The sequence below is a fragment of the Mus caroli genome, unplaced genomic scaffold, assembly GCF_978045245.1.
Source record: "Mus caroli unplaced genomic scaffold, Mus_caroli_1 scaffold_15, whole genome shotgun sequence".
Classification (NCBI taxonomy): Eukaryota; Metazoa; Chordata; class Mammalia; order Rodentia; family Muridae; genus Mus; species Mus caroli.
In genome coordinates this window covers 46,903,139-46,920,520 of record NW_028227270.1, presented here as the reverse complement: position 1 = coordinate 46,920,520, position 17,382 = coordinate 46,903,139, and the positions used below count along the sequence as shown (strand labels likewise).

At 40.3% G+C, this 17,382-nt stretch overlaps 1 protein-coding gene across 1 annotated transcript in view; it reads right to left on the bottom strand.

Moving 5' to 3' along the window:
• The window catches only part of LOC115029036 (uncharacterized), a 159,318-nt gene extending 142,099 nt beyond the window's left edge, over nucleotides 1-17,219 (bottom strand). Inside the window, exons 1-5 of the mRNA XM_085830948.1 lie at nucleotides 16,728-17,219; nucleotides 4,372-4,493; nucleotides 3,339-3,465; nucleotides 3,058-3,118; nucleotides 511-1,652 (exon numbers count right to left, since the gene is read on the bottom strand). Coding sequence (XP_085687074.1) covers nucleotides 511-1,652; nucleotides 3,058-3,118; nucleotides 3,339-3,465; nucleotides 4,372-4,413 — 1,372 coding nt within the window. The 5' untranslated portion in view covers nucleotides 4,414-4,493; nucleotides 16,728-17,219. The remainder of the gene's footprint in view (nucleotides 1-510; nucleotides 1,653-3,057; nucleotides 3,119-3,338; nucleotides 3,466-4,371; nucleotides 4,494-16,727) is intronic.
• Nucleotides 17,220-17,382: the final 163 nt, after the last annotated feature.

Below are 17,382 nucleotides of genomic sequence, written 5' to 3'. Positions count from 1 at the left end.
TTCTGTATCAGGATGGATTTGAACTCAAGATCTACTTGATGCTCATCTCCTAGGGTTCAAAGGCATGTACCACCATGCCTGGACCTATGCTTTCCATTTTAGATCTTATATTGAAAACCAAGAGTAGCAATCACAATCCATCCATTTTCAATTTGATACATACTTGACTCCTTATGTCAATATGTAAACAATAACCAGCTTTCTCTCCTCTGTGTTCTTTTATGTCGCTGTAGATGACTGTGAGTTGCAAATCCTTTACCACATTGATTATATTCATAAGGTTTCTGTCCAGTATATATTCCTTTATGTCTTTGGATATTAGTCTTATATCCAACGTCTTTAGAACATTGATTGCATTCTAACGTTTTTTTCTAATATGTGTTCTTTCATGTACTTGGAGATGAGTGTGACTTGCAAAAGCTTTACCACATTGATTGCATTCATAACGATTTTCTACAGTATGTGTTCTTTTATGATAATGGAGATTATTTTGATGAGCAAATGCTTTACCACACTGATCACACTGATAAGGTTTCTCTCCAGTATGTGTTCTTTTATGATATTGGAGACTAGTGTGATGTGCAAAAGCTTTACCACACTGATTACACTCATAAGGTTTCTCTCCAGTATGTATTCTTTTATGTATATGGAGACTATATTGCCATGCAAAGGCTTTACCACATTGATCACACTCATAGGGCTTCTCTCCAGTATGTGTTCTTTTATGATATTGAAGACTACTGTGTTGTGAAAATGCTTTATCACATTGATTACATTGATAAGGTTTCTCTCCAGTATGTATTCTTTTATGTTTTTGGAGATTATACTGAAGTGCAAAGGCTTTACCACATTGATCACACTCATGAGGTTTCTCTCCAGTATGTGTTCTTTTATGGGTTTGGAGTTGACCGGTTCTTGCAAAAGCTTTACCACACTGATTACATTCATAAGGTTTCTCTCCAGTATGTATTCTTTTATGGTTTTGGAGATTATTGTGATGTGGAAAGGCTTTACCACACTGATTACATTCATAAGGTTTCTCTCCAGTATGTGTACTTTTATGGTACTGAAGACTATACTGAAATGCAAAGGTTTCACCACATTCATTACATTCATAAGGTTTCTCTCCAGTATGTCTTCTTTTATGATATTGGAGACTATACTGAACTGCAAAGGCTTTACCACATTGATTGCATTGATACGGTTTCTCCCCAGTATGTGTTCTTTTATGATATTGGAGATTATTGTGATGTGCAAATGCTTTACCACACTGATTACATTCATAGGGTTTCTCTCCAGTATGGGTTCTTTTATGTTTTTGGAGTTGACTGGGTCTTACAAAAGCTTTACCACACTGATTACATTCACAAGTTTTCTCTCCAGTATGTGTTCTTTTATGATATTGGAGACTTCTTTGACATGACAAGGCTTTACCACACTGATTACATTCATAAGGTTTCTGTCCAGCATGTGTTCTTTTATGATACTGGAGACTACTCTGTTGTGAAAAGGCTTTACCACATTGATTACATTCATAAGGTTTCTCTCCAGTATTTGTTCTTTTATGTACTTGGAGATGATTGTCACTTGCAAAGGCTTTACCACATGGGTTATGTTCATAGGGTTTCTCTCCAATATGAATTCTTTCATGCCTGTAACGATAATTGGGCCATGTTAAAGCTTCACATATTCAAACGTTTTAATAGTTTTATAAATTTCATAATTTGGTCTAATGGTAAAGATAAATCAGATCTTAAGGTTTTATCACTTTTTTATGTTCATGGTGTTCCCCCTTATTATGGGTTATTTTACACTTTTGAAGAAATCCATCATGGTAAGAGCATTTACTACATGGCTCACATTTATAAAATCGTTTTTGTATATAATATTTTTATATGATGTATTTCGCATATGTGAAGAACAATGGAACAACTCAAAGCCTTATCACACTGACTGCGTTCATAATTTTTCATGTAGTATGAGTCAAACCACATTTGCAAAGTGAGCCAGGACAAAGAGAAGATTTGCCAAATACCTAGAATCTTAGATATTTTCTGCACTGGGACTTTGAGTATATTCCCAGTAACCTCAGAAAACCAATTAATTGCAAACTTGTATCATATTCAGATAGTCTACCAAAGGTATAATACTACATATCTCCTCATTGTTTTGAGACAGAAACAGGGAAATTGCCTCTTTCAATTTTCCTTTGTTCACATGGCTTTTATCCATTGTGACACATGATATATGTATTAAAAGAAGACTAACAAATGAAAAGTTTCCACATTGCATTCACAGTTTGACTCTTTGCTCCTCATAGATAGGTGGAATATGGATTAAGTTTCTTCATTGCAACATTCTTTACTCTCATACACTGCCCTCTCAATAAACTTAGCAATGTCACTACAGGTATATGAGCATCACCAACTTTACCATGGACTATTTGCTTATTAGAAGGTTTTACATGGGAGCTGGAAAGATGGCTCAGTGGTTAAGAACACTGACTGCTCTTCCAGAGGTCATGAGTTCGACTACCAGCAACCACACTGTTGCTCAAACCCATCTGTAATGGGATCTGATGCCCTCTTCTGATGTGTCTGAAAACAGTTTCAGTGTACTCCTATACATAAATAGTTCTTTAAAACAAAACAAAACAAAAGAAGATATGTGAAGTGAGGTATGGGGCATGTACTCTTTAAAGGAAAAAGGTTTTGGACATATACTTTCTACCTTTTTCAAGGTGTATACCTTTTGCAATGTGTAAGAGTTATGAGACTAAATAATTGGTAGTTCTACAGCATAGCTCTAATGCAGCTACAAATCAAATAAAGGTATTGGTTCGGTTTCTGTTTCCTCGTCTTTTTTTAGTAGAGGAATGCCTGTAAACACAAGCCAGGTAACTGACATTGAGGTACATGGTTGGTTCTGTGAAAATACTATAATCATAGCTACACTTAAAGGACTGATATTTTACACTCTTACTTTTCTTTAGAGCTCCCAGGACACACTAAAATGTCCTCAGAGGCATATTTATATCAGCTTGCACATGAAAATTACCTTTCATGTCTTCTAGAAGTTTGACAATGGTCTTCAATATGATGGTCTTCCCAATTGTAGCCTACAACACAGTTCCAGAAAATGAATGATATAGTATTGAAAATTAGGCAAAATTCAAGGTACTGTGAATTTTCACAGTACTGTGAAAGCTACAGTGAACATTCCATGAACCTGATTTATTCAGCTCATTCTTCCTCCTTTTCAATTGAAACAGTACAGGATCGATAACAAAGAAATATTTGTCCCCTTATTTTGAAAAGCAAGAGGAAATTCAGTCTTACCTATAGCAGTGATGTTCTGGTAGGTCTCCAGCATCACCTCTTCATAGAGACTTTTCTGGGAAGGATCCAGCAAATCCCACTCTTCCCCAGTGAAGTTCACACGCACATCATCATAAGTCACTGCATCCTAAAATATCCCATAGTGTACAACACAAAGCATAATCCTGACATCACTGTAAAATAAATATATGCTTCCTTGACAATATACTTATAATTCTGGTGCTTCCTCCACTATTTCCTGACAGAGAAGTTAGAATCTAATCAGCAAGTTATTTTAGAAGGAAACTGAACTATGAGGTTCACCTGTGTCACTTCTGAATGCTTTGAATAGGATATAGCATTGCAAGACAAATTACAATTGATAGAGAGGGGGAAGGAGAGAGGCAAACAGATCAACATTATTAAACACACATCAGAGACATTGTATGACCAATCACAAAGTACAAAAATGATAGGCATGTCTTTAATCCCAGAGGTACAGGCAGGTGTAAGTCATTGAGTTTGATGCCAGCCTAAGCTATGCAATGAGTTCCTCGACAACAAAGGTACATATTAAGACATTGATTCCCCTGCAAAATGGAATCAAGCAAACAAAAAACATAGAAAGAATTCAGAGGTCTTTACTGAAGTTCCTACAAAGAATTATACATTCACTACATTATACAGCTCTGTAGTCATTTAGCAGAAACCAGTTTAAACGGAAACAAATTTTATAAAAGAGAATGTATGTTTAAACAATTACAAATGGACGGATGAAAATACCAGTAATATAAATGTGGATCATAAATGAGCAACATAGAGCAGGGAAATAGCTCAGCAGTGGAAAGCTCTTTCTGGTCTTCCACAAAAAGGGGGTCAATGGCCAGTATTTACATGAGGACCCACAACTGCTCATTACTTCAAGTTTAAGTGTTCTGAGGCTGTCATCTGACAACAGTAAAGATGAGGCACACATGATAGTCATATACATGCACACTGGCAAAACCCTCATACTCTCTGGAAAAATTCAACAGGTAGGAAAAATGTCACACACCTGCAATCCAATGACTGAAGCCTTGGGTAGTATTGATGTCATGAACACATGCCATCCTGAGAAAGAGAATCTACTCTGTATATTCTTGGCCAAACTTCAAACTTCAAGATGTGGATGAAGATCTGCACAACAGCATACACTTGCATGTACAAAAACTTACATTCCAAGCACATAAGCTAATAATATAAAAACAAAATCATGCAAGCATGTTGGCCCATATCTAATCCCCTTCAGAAGAGGAAAGGCTACACAGAGAAACTTTTTTCTTGAAACACAGTAACAAAAGGAAAATAAAAATAAAATAAAATTAAAAATAAAAAACGTACCAAGCTTGTAAAAGCTTGCAAAATGGCTTAGTATTGATCAGCAAATGCTTGTACAGTATCCTAGGTGATTTTGGGACAGAGTTCAAATGGTGATTGTATGAGAGCATGAGAAGAAAGCTGAATGACCAGTTTCAAACATGACACAGTAGCCACAAAGAACAGAATTCATAGCCAAATATTAAACAAACCTTGGCGACTCTTATGAAAGTGTGCAAGGAAGGACTGAAAACCCTTAATGGGGTAGGAACTCCCCAGGAAGAGTAACAGACTCAATTAATCTGGACTCACTACACATGCCTAGGATGAGTAGCTTCTGGGGACACTCAGAAGCTGAGCCACCAACTAAAGACTAGACTAAGGATCCTGGCACATATGTAGCAGATATGTAGCTCAGACTTCATGTGGGTCGCCCAACAACTGGAGTAGAGGCTGTCCCTAAAGCTCTTGACTATCTTTAGAATCTGTTCCCATTAATGACACTGTCCTGTCTGGCTTCAATGAGAGAGGATGGACCTATCAGGACAGACACTTAATGAGCCATGATTGGGGGACCAACAGGAGGGCCCACAGCCACTCAAAGGAGAAACAGAGGGGATCAGGGATAGGGACTCTACAAAGGGGGTGACGTGGAGTGGGAACCCTGACTTCCCAAGATGATAAATATATAACTTATTGAAGAAATAAAAAAGAAAGAAATTTGTTGAGTCTACAGACACACAAACCCTATCTCCTAATAAAAAATCTGGAAAGGCTCCCCCAAAGTAAGCCAAGAAGGACAGACAAGTATTCAAAGACATCAACTAATCTAGGAACATTTTGTTTCAATAAACTCCATTCTGACCTTAGGCACTAGAGGCTCATATTCCCCCTGTGATGAAAATGCATTCAGTGTAACTTCAATGATTCTAATAGTCTGTAGAAGCTCCTACACTGTTGAAATGTTCAAAGCCTGTTTTGACACTCAGGGAAATGTCTTGATTGCCACTTCTTTTAAAATCAGAACACAAGATATATCTTTCCAGCATACAATGGCACAGAATACCCCTTCCCATTCCAATAGATAGGCATCTGCACATAGGTAGGGGAGATTGGACCAAGGCAAGAAACACAGCAGGGTAAACACCGAATCATATCCCTTTGTTTGAGACACATTGGACTTCACTTTCTAAGGGCTTAGACGGTCCAATTCCTGTAACTTCTCATCAGTTAGGATACTCCCTCTCCCAGTGTGCATCTCTGCATGACAGATTTCTCAATGTCTTACATATCTCAACATCTCTTTTCCGCAAAATGCAAAGAAATCTTCATCATCATAAATTCAATACAATGAACCCTCACAGAATCTTTACCAGGGCTCTGACTCTGCCAAAAGATGGTTAGAATAGTGCTGAACTGAAAACATAGAGGAAGTGTTCATAACCTGGAATTTCTCATCTTTCAGTTGGGAATGTTACCCCTAGGGCACCTTCTTAGACACATACGGACAATGGCATGTGCTCTGCTATGTCCGTAGCAGTTCTGTTCATAATAGCTGGAAACTGGAAACAACCCAGATGTCCCTCAACAGAACAGTGGTTACAGAAACTGTAGTTCATTTTAACAAAGGAATAATATTCAGCTATTAACAACAAGGACATAATGAAACTTGCAAGCACATGAACAGAACTAGAAAAGTAATCCAACCCAAACAGACATGCATGTATGTATTCACTCACAAGTAAATATTAACCATAAAGTACAGGTTATCCATGCTATATTCAACAGACCCAAAGAAGAGAACTGAAGTGAGCATGGTTGAATCTCACTCAGAAGGCAGAATGAAACAGTCATAGGAGAGAGATGTAGAGAAGGAAATTGTTAGAAAGCAGGACTGGAAATGGGAAAGGGGAATGTATAGGAACAGGTGTGGTAAGAGACAGGAGAGAGGGCCATAGATCCAGGAAATCTGCAGCTGGCAGGGATGGGGGAGCATGTGAGTGTGGGTGTGGGTGTGGGGAGGGGGCAAGCAGAGGAATCTTTAGCATGTGAAGAAGACCATAGATGTAAAAGGCACCCAGGAGTGTATGGGGGTAACATGACTGAGACTCATAGCAGTGGGATGTGGAACGTGAATCGGCCACTTCCTGCAGCCAGGATTGACAGCCAGTGGAGATTTAAGGACACCACCTGAACCATAAAACTTTCTGCCCAAAATTTGTCCTGTAACAAGAAATGCAGGCACAGGGGCTGGAGATGGCTCAGCAGTTAAGAGCACTGACTGTTCTTCTGAAGGTCCTGAGTTCAAATCCCAGCAACGACATGGTGGCTCACAACCAGCGATACTGAGATCTGATGCTCTCTTTTGGGTGTCTCAAAACAGCTACAGCGTAGTAACAATAAATTAATAAATAAATCTTAAGAAAGAAGGAAAGGAAGAAAAGAAAAGAAAAGAAAAGAAAAGAAAAGAAAAGAAAAGAAAAGAAAAGGAAAGAAAAGAAAAGAAAAGAAAAAGAAAAAAAAGAAATGCAGGCCCAAAAATGGAACAGACACTAAGGGAAGGGCAAACCTATACCTTACCCAACTTGAGACTAATCCCATGGACAAGCATCAATCCCTGATATTACTTGGAATACTTTTTATTTATTTATTTATTTATTTATTTATTTATTTATATTTTCATTCATTTTACTCTTCCTCTTTTTTTTTTTTTTTTGGATATTTTCTTCATTTACATTTCAAATGCTATCCCAAAATTCTCCTATACCCTCCTCCCACTCTGCTCCCCTACCCAATCACTCCCACTTCTTGGCCCTGGTTTCCCCTGTACTGGGACATATAAAGTTTGCTAGATCAAGGGGACCCTCTTCCTAATGATGGCCGACTACACATGCAGCTAGAGACACGAGCTCTGGGGTACTGATTAGTTCATATTGTTGTTGCACCTATAGGGTGGAATACTTGTATACATGCAGACAGGAGTCTACCCAGCATCTGACTGAAACAGATGCAGAGATTCACAAAGATTGGACAACACAGACAAATAAAGAACACCATGAAATCTACAAGAAAATATATTCAACTAGAAAAAAGTTCCTAAGTGAGGAAACAAGACTCAGAAAAGCAAATATGGTATGCATTGATTTAAAAACAGATATAAATTATTAGGGAAATGATAATCAAGCTACCTACCCAGAGAGACTAGGTAAAGAGGAAGGCTACGGAAGAGAAGAATGGATCTTCCTGGAAAGGGAATTAGAATAGATTCTGTGGGTGGACTGACTTTGAAGAGAGGAAGTCCAATGCAGTGAGAAATGACTAGAATTATGGGGCACTTGGGTATTAGTATAGAAACTTAGTGTACTGGTAACTTCCTGGAATCTATGAGGGTGACCTTAGTAAGGACTAATAGTAATGGGGAATACAGAATCTGAACTGGGCATCTTTTGTGGTCAGACAGGGCTTCAGTAGGAGTGGGCTATATTCACTTGAATTGTTGGCCAAGAAGGTCCCATGGGAGCTGGGCATGGTGGTGCACGCCTTTAATCCCTGCACTCGGGAGGTAGAGGCAGGCAGATTTCTGACATTGAGGCCAGCCTGGTCTACAAAGTGAGTTCCAGGACAGCCAGAGCTATACAGAGAAACCCTGTCTCAAAAAAAAAAAAAAAAAAAAAAGAAAAGAAAAGAAGGTCCCATGGGGATCCCTAAACAATGCAGATTGATGCTAGGACACAAGGTTACTCTCTGAAAACAGACAACAGAGCCATTGCTGAGGACAAGTTCCACATAGTTCACAAAATACAGACATGTTTGCAGGCTTGGAGACTGCACTCCAGTGTTCTAGTCTCTTTCAGATGAAAAGACAGTCTACAGGCTATAGGAAGAGAATCCTGGACATCAACCAACCTAAAAAACCCTTCATGTAAAATCTATCCTACCTGCAAGATGTGCAGGGGCATGGTAGCATCCATCTCTTTAGAGTCAGGAATCAATGGTTGCTTTAATGTGAAGCCCAGACCAGGAGAGGAAACTCAAGTCTTACACAACCTGGATGGCCAAAAATTTCACACAGACCAAAATGGCAAACATGGGGTTTGCCTGGGTCTCTACCAAGTCCTCTGCTGGTATGTTATGGCTGTTAGCTTGGTGCTTGTGTGGGAATCCTAACAGTGAGAAAAGATGTAGCTCTGACTCCCTCAACTGCTCTTGAAACTCTCTTCTTCCTATTGAATTGCCTTGTCCAGACTCAGTATGAGGTCTATTGCCTTTTGTTTTGCATCTTGTTTGGTCTTATTAGGCTCTCTACTCTTGGAGGTTTGTTCTTTTCTGAAGAGAAAATGGAGCAGGGAGAGTGGATCTGGGGAAGAGGGAACGTAGGATAGACTTATGAGGATTATAGGGAGGAAAAACAGTGGTCAGTATACATTGTATGAGAGAATGTATTCCAATTTAAAAACACTGATTCAACTTTTCCTAATTGTAAATGCAAAGGAGGGAAGCAATAAGGAACATAGAGAAGCAAAAGAGGGAAGACCGGGAAGGAATGACTTTGACAGGTACAGTTCTCACTGTGTCTCTTCAGAAGGTGCGCATCACACGGGAGGTTATGGCAAGCTCATTCTCGGACCCTGTCTACATCTGTTAAATCAGAAGTTTTGCTCTCATCATTGTGAAATCTGATCATGCAGGAAACAAGCCCAGGTCAGTTTCTTATCTTGTATTAGTTCTCACGACTTTGCATTGCGGAATTACAGAGTTTCCTGCTCATTTAATTCCAAAAGAGTAGCCTTGTTTCTCTTTAAGGAACACCAATATTTAAACAAGTATAAAACAATTGAACTACATATGTAATGTCATATAGTATTTCTACATTAATTTTATATTATATCACACATATACAAACTGATATGTAAAAATGCTAAATGTCTAAACATGGTCTCCAAAGCAAGAATCAAAGTGTCACCATCTCAGTTGGGCTTTCTTGATCATAAAAAGAAACAAAGATGAGACAATTTTTACTACTACATTTTTATTCAACTATAATTTACTGTCATTCTTTAAATATAAACAAAATAAGTCAGTGTGTTTCTTAATGCCATTTTTGCTTTTTCATGCAATATGATTCATTAGCAGAAAGCTCTGACATGATCCAAATAAGGCAACTTTCTGCATTTTAATATATCTTATTAAAGATATATTAAACACATTTGCTTATCATCTCTGAAACAACTCTTGCTACAAAAACAAAACAAACAAACAAACAAAAAAACAATCACATACAAACTAAAAAATGTTATAACAACCTTTGAAGGTGATTTTTCCAGCAACATTTTGTGTTCTTTCAGCCTTTCATTTTTTATTGCTACCAGTATTGTAGACAAGATGGCTGAAACTCTCATGCTCATCTGCCAAATGAGAGTGCATTAAAGATTAAAATCACGGGAGAAAGAATTGGGCAGATTGACAGTGCCTAAGCTGTCAATGACATGCTGTTGTGTAATGGATACAGCACTGACTGTGAGAGTATAATCCTTTATAAGTATACAATCCTTTAACTAGTGCTATTGTCTTTGTTCTTTCAGCTCAGTGTCCTCCTGAGGCACCCAGCTTGTCACCTACTATTGAGAACTTAGGTTATTTTATAATTTAGGCCACCACGAATCTAACTGAAACAAGCAGAAGAATTCTGATTCTTCTTTAAATTAATTCCAAGTGCCTGGAAAATATGCTGGGGAGATTTCTGGGATTCATAGCAATTCTGTCATTTTATGAGAATTCTGTATACTGCAGACCACATAAACCTAATAGAATAAGAATGCATAGAGAACATGGTTTCCTTGCTGTTTGTGGTAGGTAATGATGTTGTATGGATGTAGGTAATATGCCCAAATGCATCAGATACATACACTAAATGTGTGCAATTTTACCTCAAGTACAACACCTATCCACCTACCCAACACCATGCACACCTAGGAAACGTCTGCATCTCAGAAACTCGTTTTGTACCCTGAAATTGAATTTCCCTGAATCATGCCAATCAAGGTGCACAGTGTTACTGGAAGGGTACAAAGATTCTGATCAAGTGTAACCAAAGGACAATCCCCATCACCTCCTTTATACCACTTCCAAAACTATTTATAAAAATTGTCACATAAAACTGGATAAGAAATGAATTAAAAATGTCTAGAAACCAGACTTCAGTTTTCAAATCTGTCTTCCTACTGCACACCGAATGCAATGCTTGTGTGTGCACACTGGAAAGTGATATCATAAGCACCAGGGCTTCCCACTGCCAGGGTTCAGTGTCTTCCTGTCACATCTCATCCCATCCCCCCATTCACCCACTCCTCCAGGGAACCCACACTCAGGTAGGGTAAGAGGCCAAGGGCCTCTGCCCAAGTCACCACATGGATCAATTGAACCACAGGCTATCTCAGTCCAAGCAGATAAGACTCAGCAGTCATGCCCCTCCTGGTCTGGAACAGTGGCCCCCATACACTTCATGACATGTTTGTGGTCTCCCCCACTGCTCTCTACACCTACATCAGGACAATCCTGGAAAGAACCTACAAGCTACCTCCCACTGCTGCTCCTGACTGCTAGGCCTGCCCAGAGTCCCTCATTAACATAGACAACCAAGCTGGGCCTCAGACAGAGGCAGCTCCTGTATTAGAGGATCAGAAATCAAATGACTCAGACAGCTGAGGCCTTCCCAGTTCTGCCCTTCCACCCTAGGAACAGACTGAGCACTACTCTGGGAAATTTGATTTAGTAGAACTTTCCAGTCACACAGAGAACTTCCTGTTACTCTTCTAAGACACAAGGTCCTTTGTATTCACATTGCATTCCATAGTCAATATCCAGTGGAGCCATCTCTACCTCATAGTTGGGAAGTCCTGTAGCTACACTTCCGTCAAATCTAACAGTATCACCAATTAAAGCAAAACGTGGTATTAATTTGAAAGCAAGACGTGGTCAATGGAAGGTGAGTGAAAAAAAAAGAAATGAAAAGGAAAAGAAATGGCTTCTCCTAGTTATGGTGTAGTAGAAATTTTATTATAGATAAAAGGGAGAACATAGCAAGACATAGGGACATCTGGGAAATTTCAGAGTGGGGATGACCGAAGCTAATAAGTAGATAGCAGAGGGTACAGGGTAGTGGGGTGAACCAGATCAAGAGGTCAATGTTCTAGACAAGGCACTGAGGTGTGTATTTTACATTTCAAAGTAGACCTGGCCTCCAGGTTTTCTCAGTCCCTACCTGGCAAAACCTGTCCTCTACCCTGAATTTTCCAGCCCAGAAGCTGGGCTGCCTTCTCCCATAACTCATTCCTATATAATCCAGACATTGTGGTCTCCTCTTGCCCTTTTCCTTCCCTTTCCTCTCTGTGCACACAACCTAATGTCTTTCTTTCCCCCTCAAGCCACACCTCCCAAAGAGACTTCCCCTATAAACCTACATTTAATCTGATCTGGGTTCAACTGTCTTATTTCAAAGGCAGAGAAATAACCTATTAGTCTTGAAGAAATAACCAGTTAGTCAGGGGAGTAAATGATAAATAAAAAAAGACCAGTTACCCAAATGGTTGAATTACAAAAGGAAGGGAAGTTGAGAGACAGATCAACCCCTGGCCTAGTGGGCAGTTCTACCAGGCACACCTTGTAACAGGAAGGAACTAGAATGTCAGGGAGAATTGACAGCCACATCGGCTTTGATCTGTTAGATAGGCACCTCAGTCATTTATCCCAGGGTTTGAGACTTGGCAGTAGGAAAAAATGAGAAGGTTCAAATGATTAATTATGATCTCAAAAATTATTTTAAATGTTGAACAGGCTTTATGGTACAATATTGTTCATGGAATAGACATATGTATTAGAACACACCAAGTATTATTCATACATTTTCTTTCAGGTTGTGGACTTTTGGACAAAAATATAATAATCCTGGAATGCACAGCGACACCTGTTTATACAGATCTTCTGTGTTGGTTGAACTAGTGTAACAACAGAAATTTGGTTTCTAGAAATAAATTCAGTTTCACATGCAGATTCTTGATTGCCCTGGTCTGTGAACTTCCCAAAATGGCCAGTTTGGACTTTTACTGATCATCTAAAATTGATTACCTGAGTGAATACTCATCGCTAAAGCCAACTACTGTCAAAAAAGGAAAGCTCCCGCTTTCTGCCCTCCATAGCCTTTCTGTGCTGTGACTACACCAGCTTCAAAGGTGGTCGATGAACTCAATTATTACACGGGTCCCTCTTTATCTGTAATTCCCACAAAAAAGCCATGGAGGTTAGAGGACACTCATTTTTTTTCACACTAAGCAATAGGGCCCAGCCCGAAAGGAGGTGTATGACTGCCTTGAAGGCACGGTGCAGCAGAGCCAGGATTAGGTTTTCAAAGCAAGTCTTAACTACATATAATGACCAAGGTCTCAGCTACAGAAGACATTGCTCTAAACAAAAACAAATATGAAAGCCTCTGAACAAAAGGAATGAAATTTTTAATGATGAGGAAACTTTGGAGAATAGAAACGAACAAGAGATTAGAGCAGTGATACATACAGAAAATGAAATTCAAAAGGTAATACCAACAACTGACCTCTTAAAAAGATAAATAAATATATTGAAGAAAACAGATACATATACTACCTTTACAAAAGAGCAGACATACCTGGTAGAGAGAATGGCATTAATAAGACAGTGTGTGACCTTGTCCCTTTGTGCAATGTTACTGCTGACAAACACAGCACAGCCAATCCTTTATGTCTCAAATTTCTGAGTTGACTTAACTATATCAGTGAGCATTCCACATATCTCCACAAGGCAGTCTCCTAATCAATAATTCAATATTCACTGGCTCAAGCTAAAGTACCCAAATTGTACACCCCTGCAATCTGGTCTGTTTTTTTTCACATACATGAATTAATACAGGCTGGGAAATTTCACAATCACTCACCCTGCTTGTATCAGGTCTTTCTTCATAATGGTGCCCCCTGCAGCTGACTCCCTTAAACTTTAATCTGTGATGCAGCTACTGCCTATCTTATTTCATTGTGCAGTGTACACAGGAACCTGTTCCGTATGCTCTGGCTGAAGGCAGAAGCCGTGCTCCACATGCACGTCCTTTTCCTGTTGCTGCAATGAACAGTTCACTCCATGACTCCAATGGGTAATTTTAAAACTCTGTTGGGGTACAGACTTTTAACTAAAGAATTTAGGAAGTTTAATCAAGAGGCAAGCAAAGTCATTTCTCTGGGGACCTACAGACTGGCAGCAAGGTGACCTGAGTCAACAAAGCTTTTCTTGGAAACATCTTTCTAAAAGGCTGAAGATACAGTTGTCTTACACTTCACATGCCTTTCCAGGAGAAATCACTCTACACACAATTAAACATTACTTAAAAAAAAATCTCTATAATGATAGCAAAAATTCAGCTCTGTCTATGTTCTTTTAGGATCAGTCTTCATGTTATACTTTGGACAGTTTAAATAGGGATAGGAAAGTCTAGCCAATGAGGTAGATGGGAGATTTTTACAGCAAATATATTCCAGAAACTATTTCTTTTTTTTTTTTTTAATTAGGTATTTTCCACATTTAAATTTACAATGCTATCCCAAAAGTCCCCCATACCCTCCCCCCACTCCCCTACCCACCCACTCCCACTTCTTGGCCCTGTCGTTCCCCTATACTGAGGCATATAAAGTTTACACGAACAATGGGCCCAGAAACTATTTCTTAATTACACCAATGCCCTAATACAAAGGGTGATTCTTCAGCGACAAGGCCCAAAGTCCAAGAGCCCAGAGGGTGAAAAAGCCAAAAAGTAGAAGGTAGAATGTATAAAAGTGGGCTGGAGAGATGGCTTAGCAGTTAAGAGTGCCGAGTGCTCTTCCAGGAGTCCTGCATTCAATTCCCAGCAACCACATGGTGGCTCACAACCATCTGTAATGGGATCTGATGCCCTCTTCTGGTGTGTCTGAAGAGAGCAATCATATACATATTATATATTATATTTATATATATAATAAATCTTTAAAAAAGAAAAAAGAATGAATAAAAGTTATGGTGGAGAGGTCTTGCAGAAGCCATGTCTTGTGCTAAGTAAAGCTCTTAAGAATAGCAGCTTGTACTCTACTTACACAGGGAAGATGGAAATCAATGGGAGACTTGTAAGAAGACCTCACCTTCCTCTAAGAAGGTGCACAAGGAGGTTACTCCTTATCTAAAGAACATTACTCCAGCGCAGTGGCGGCGCAAGCTTTAATCCCATCACTCGGGAGACAGAGACAGGCAGATTTCTGAGTTGAAGGCCATCCTGGTCTACAGAGTGAGTACAAGAAGAGCCAGGGCAACACAGAGAAACCTTCTCTCAAAAAAACAGAAAAAAAAAAAAAAGAAAATGGAAAAAAAAAAAGTTGGGTTCTGAGGATAAATATTGTCATGAAGGCTTTGGCCCCAGGCCATACCAGCTGTCGGAAGGACTTTCCTGGCTTTAGAAATGGAGCTCTATTTAATTCTCAATACATTGTAGCCACAGAAAAAGCTCCCAAGGCCTAGGCTCCAGTCCATTATTGGCTCTGCCAAGTATGTTCCCGGATTTGAGAGGGAGCTATGTTAGTCTCCATACATGAGGGCCTCATGAAAAGAAGACTTCCTTGAAAAGGCTAGCCCTCCATACAACAGTGTTTCTTTCTTCTCTCTCTCTCTCTCTCTCTCTCTCTCTCTCTCTCTCTCTAATTGTTTATTTATTTACATTCTAACTGTTGCCCATGATCTGGTTCCCCCTCCCAAGGTTCTTTACCCTCCTCCACCTTCCCTTTGCCATTGAGACCATGCTCCATCACCCCATCTCCACTCCTCTCATCCACTCCTCACCTTCCTCATTCTTCTGCCCGGGGGCATCAAGTCTACAAGATTAGGTGTAGAGTCTCCTATTCGGTACAGACAATGCAGTCCTCTGCTACATATGTTCCTGGGACCATGGACCAGCCCATGTATTCTCTTTGGTTGATGGCTTGGTCTCTGTGACCTCACAGGGGTCTAGGTTACATGTTACTATTGGTCTTTTTAAGGGACTGGTATACCCTACAGCTCCTTCAATCCTTCCCCTAACTCTTCCATAGGGGTCCCTGACTGGAGTCCATTGGTTGGCTGTAAGAATCTGCATCTGTCTCAGTTGCTGGTAGAGCCTCTCAGAGGACAGTGATTTTCAGCTCCTGTCTGCAAGCACATAGGTGTTTTCCCTTCTCAAATGGACGTCAACCAGCTTAGTAGCAGAACTATGCTTTTCTCAATTAGAAAATGGGAGCTTTAGGCACACCAGACCTTAATGTTGGTTGTGACTCTGTAATGATGGATTGAGCTGCTTATTACAGACCTGCTTTTTGCTTTGAGCAAGTGCCTTTTGTGGGTGGTTGTACATCACAGTTGTCTCTCCTTTGTTATAGTTTGGAGCCAGCTGTGTAGACAAACCTGGTGAGCACACATGTGAATCCTAGCATCCTAGTCTCTAACCGACCTGCTTAGCATACTAACCTGTGGGGTGTTTTTGACACAGTCCTCCATCAGCTAAATGCTACTTACTGTCACTATTTCCTAAGCTTGGTAAACCCTTTACAGCATCAATTCTACTCTTCTACATCTCAGTTTAATATGGGAGTACTACCCAACACATGAGATACCTTTTAATAGCTCCACAAAATTAACTACAAATGGATCTTATACTTAATAGGTAAATGCTAGGGGCAAAACTTATAGAAGATTCAAGAGAAACTCGGGCTCTCCAAGTATGGCATCCGGCCCGTGATATTTCTACAAGCAAGCCCCTAATCCTAATGTTTTGAGCAGATTCAGCCCTGATACTGATGTTCTTCAGAGTTCACCTCCTGTTTTAGCAAGTGAGGAGCATCACAAAGGACCGCACAGTTGGCCACATCTCCTTACATCTGGCTGAGGCTTCCCATCCAGCCCCAGAGAGAACCCACCAAGTCAGCTCCCACTGCTCAGCCACCTACCCCTACCCATTATAGACAGTAACCATGCGCTTACCATGTTTCAAAAACGGAGCTTACTTGAGGTCCCCTCACAGCACCCAAAAGCTGCGCTCAAAGCAGGACGCAGAAAACAGTTCAACGCTGCAGAGCAAAAACAAACTTCCAGCAAGGCATCCGGAAGACCCCGCCTCAATATCTGACTGGCAGTTCCGCCCGGAATCCTTGATTGGCCCGGGAGTCTTACCCCTCCTCTAGTTTAAAGTGTGCTTCCTGTCCGGGGCCAGTCCTTTTACAGATGTCGGGAGTGGTTTGCATTCAGGTAGCCTTTGTGACTGTCCTCCTAGAGTCTCGTTTATCTGTCGTTCCATGCAGCCCTGGAGGAGGATCCACCATTGCAGCTCAGGCTGTTCATCCGCCTGCTCCTCCCCTTTGTGGGCAGTGATCTAGCACTCACCATGTCTCAAGTACGGAGCTTGCTTAAGGTCCCCCACAACACCCAACAGCAGTACTCAAAGCCGGACAGAAAGGACTATTCATGCCTGCACGCCAGAACAAACGTGCAGCAAGCCACCCGGAAGAACCCTCCTCATTGTCTGACTGGCCGGTCCGCCTGGGGTCCTTGATTGGCCAGTGAGTCTTACCCCACCTCATGGTTAAATAGAGCTTCCAGTCTTGGGTCAGGCCTTTTCCAGATCTCTGGTCTAACTTGC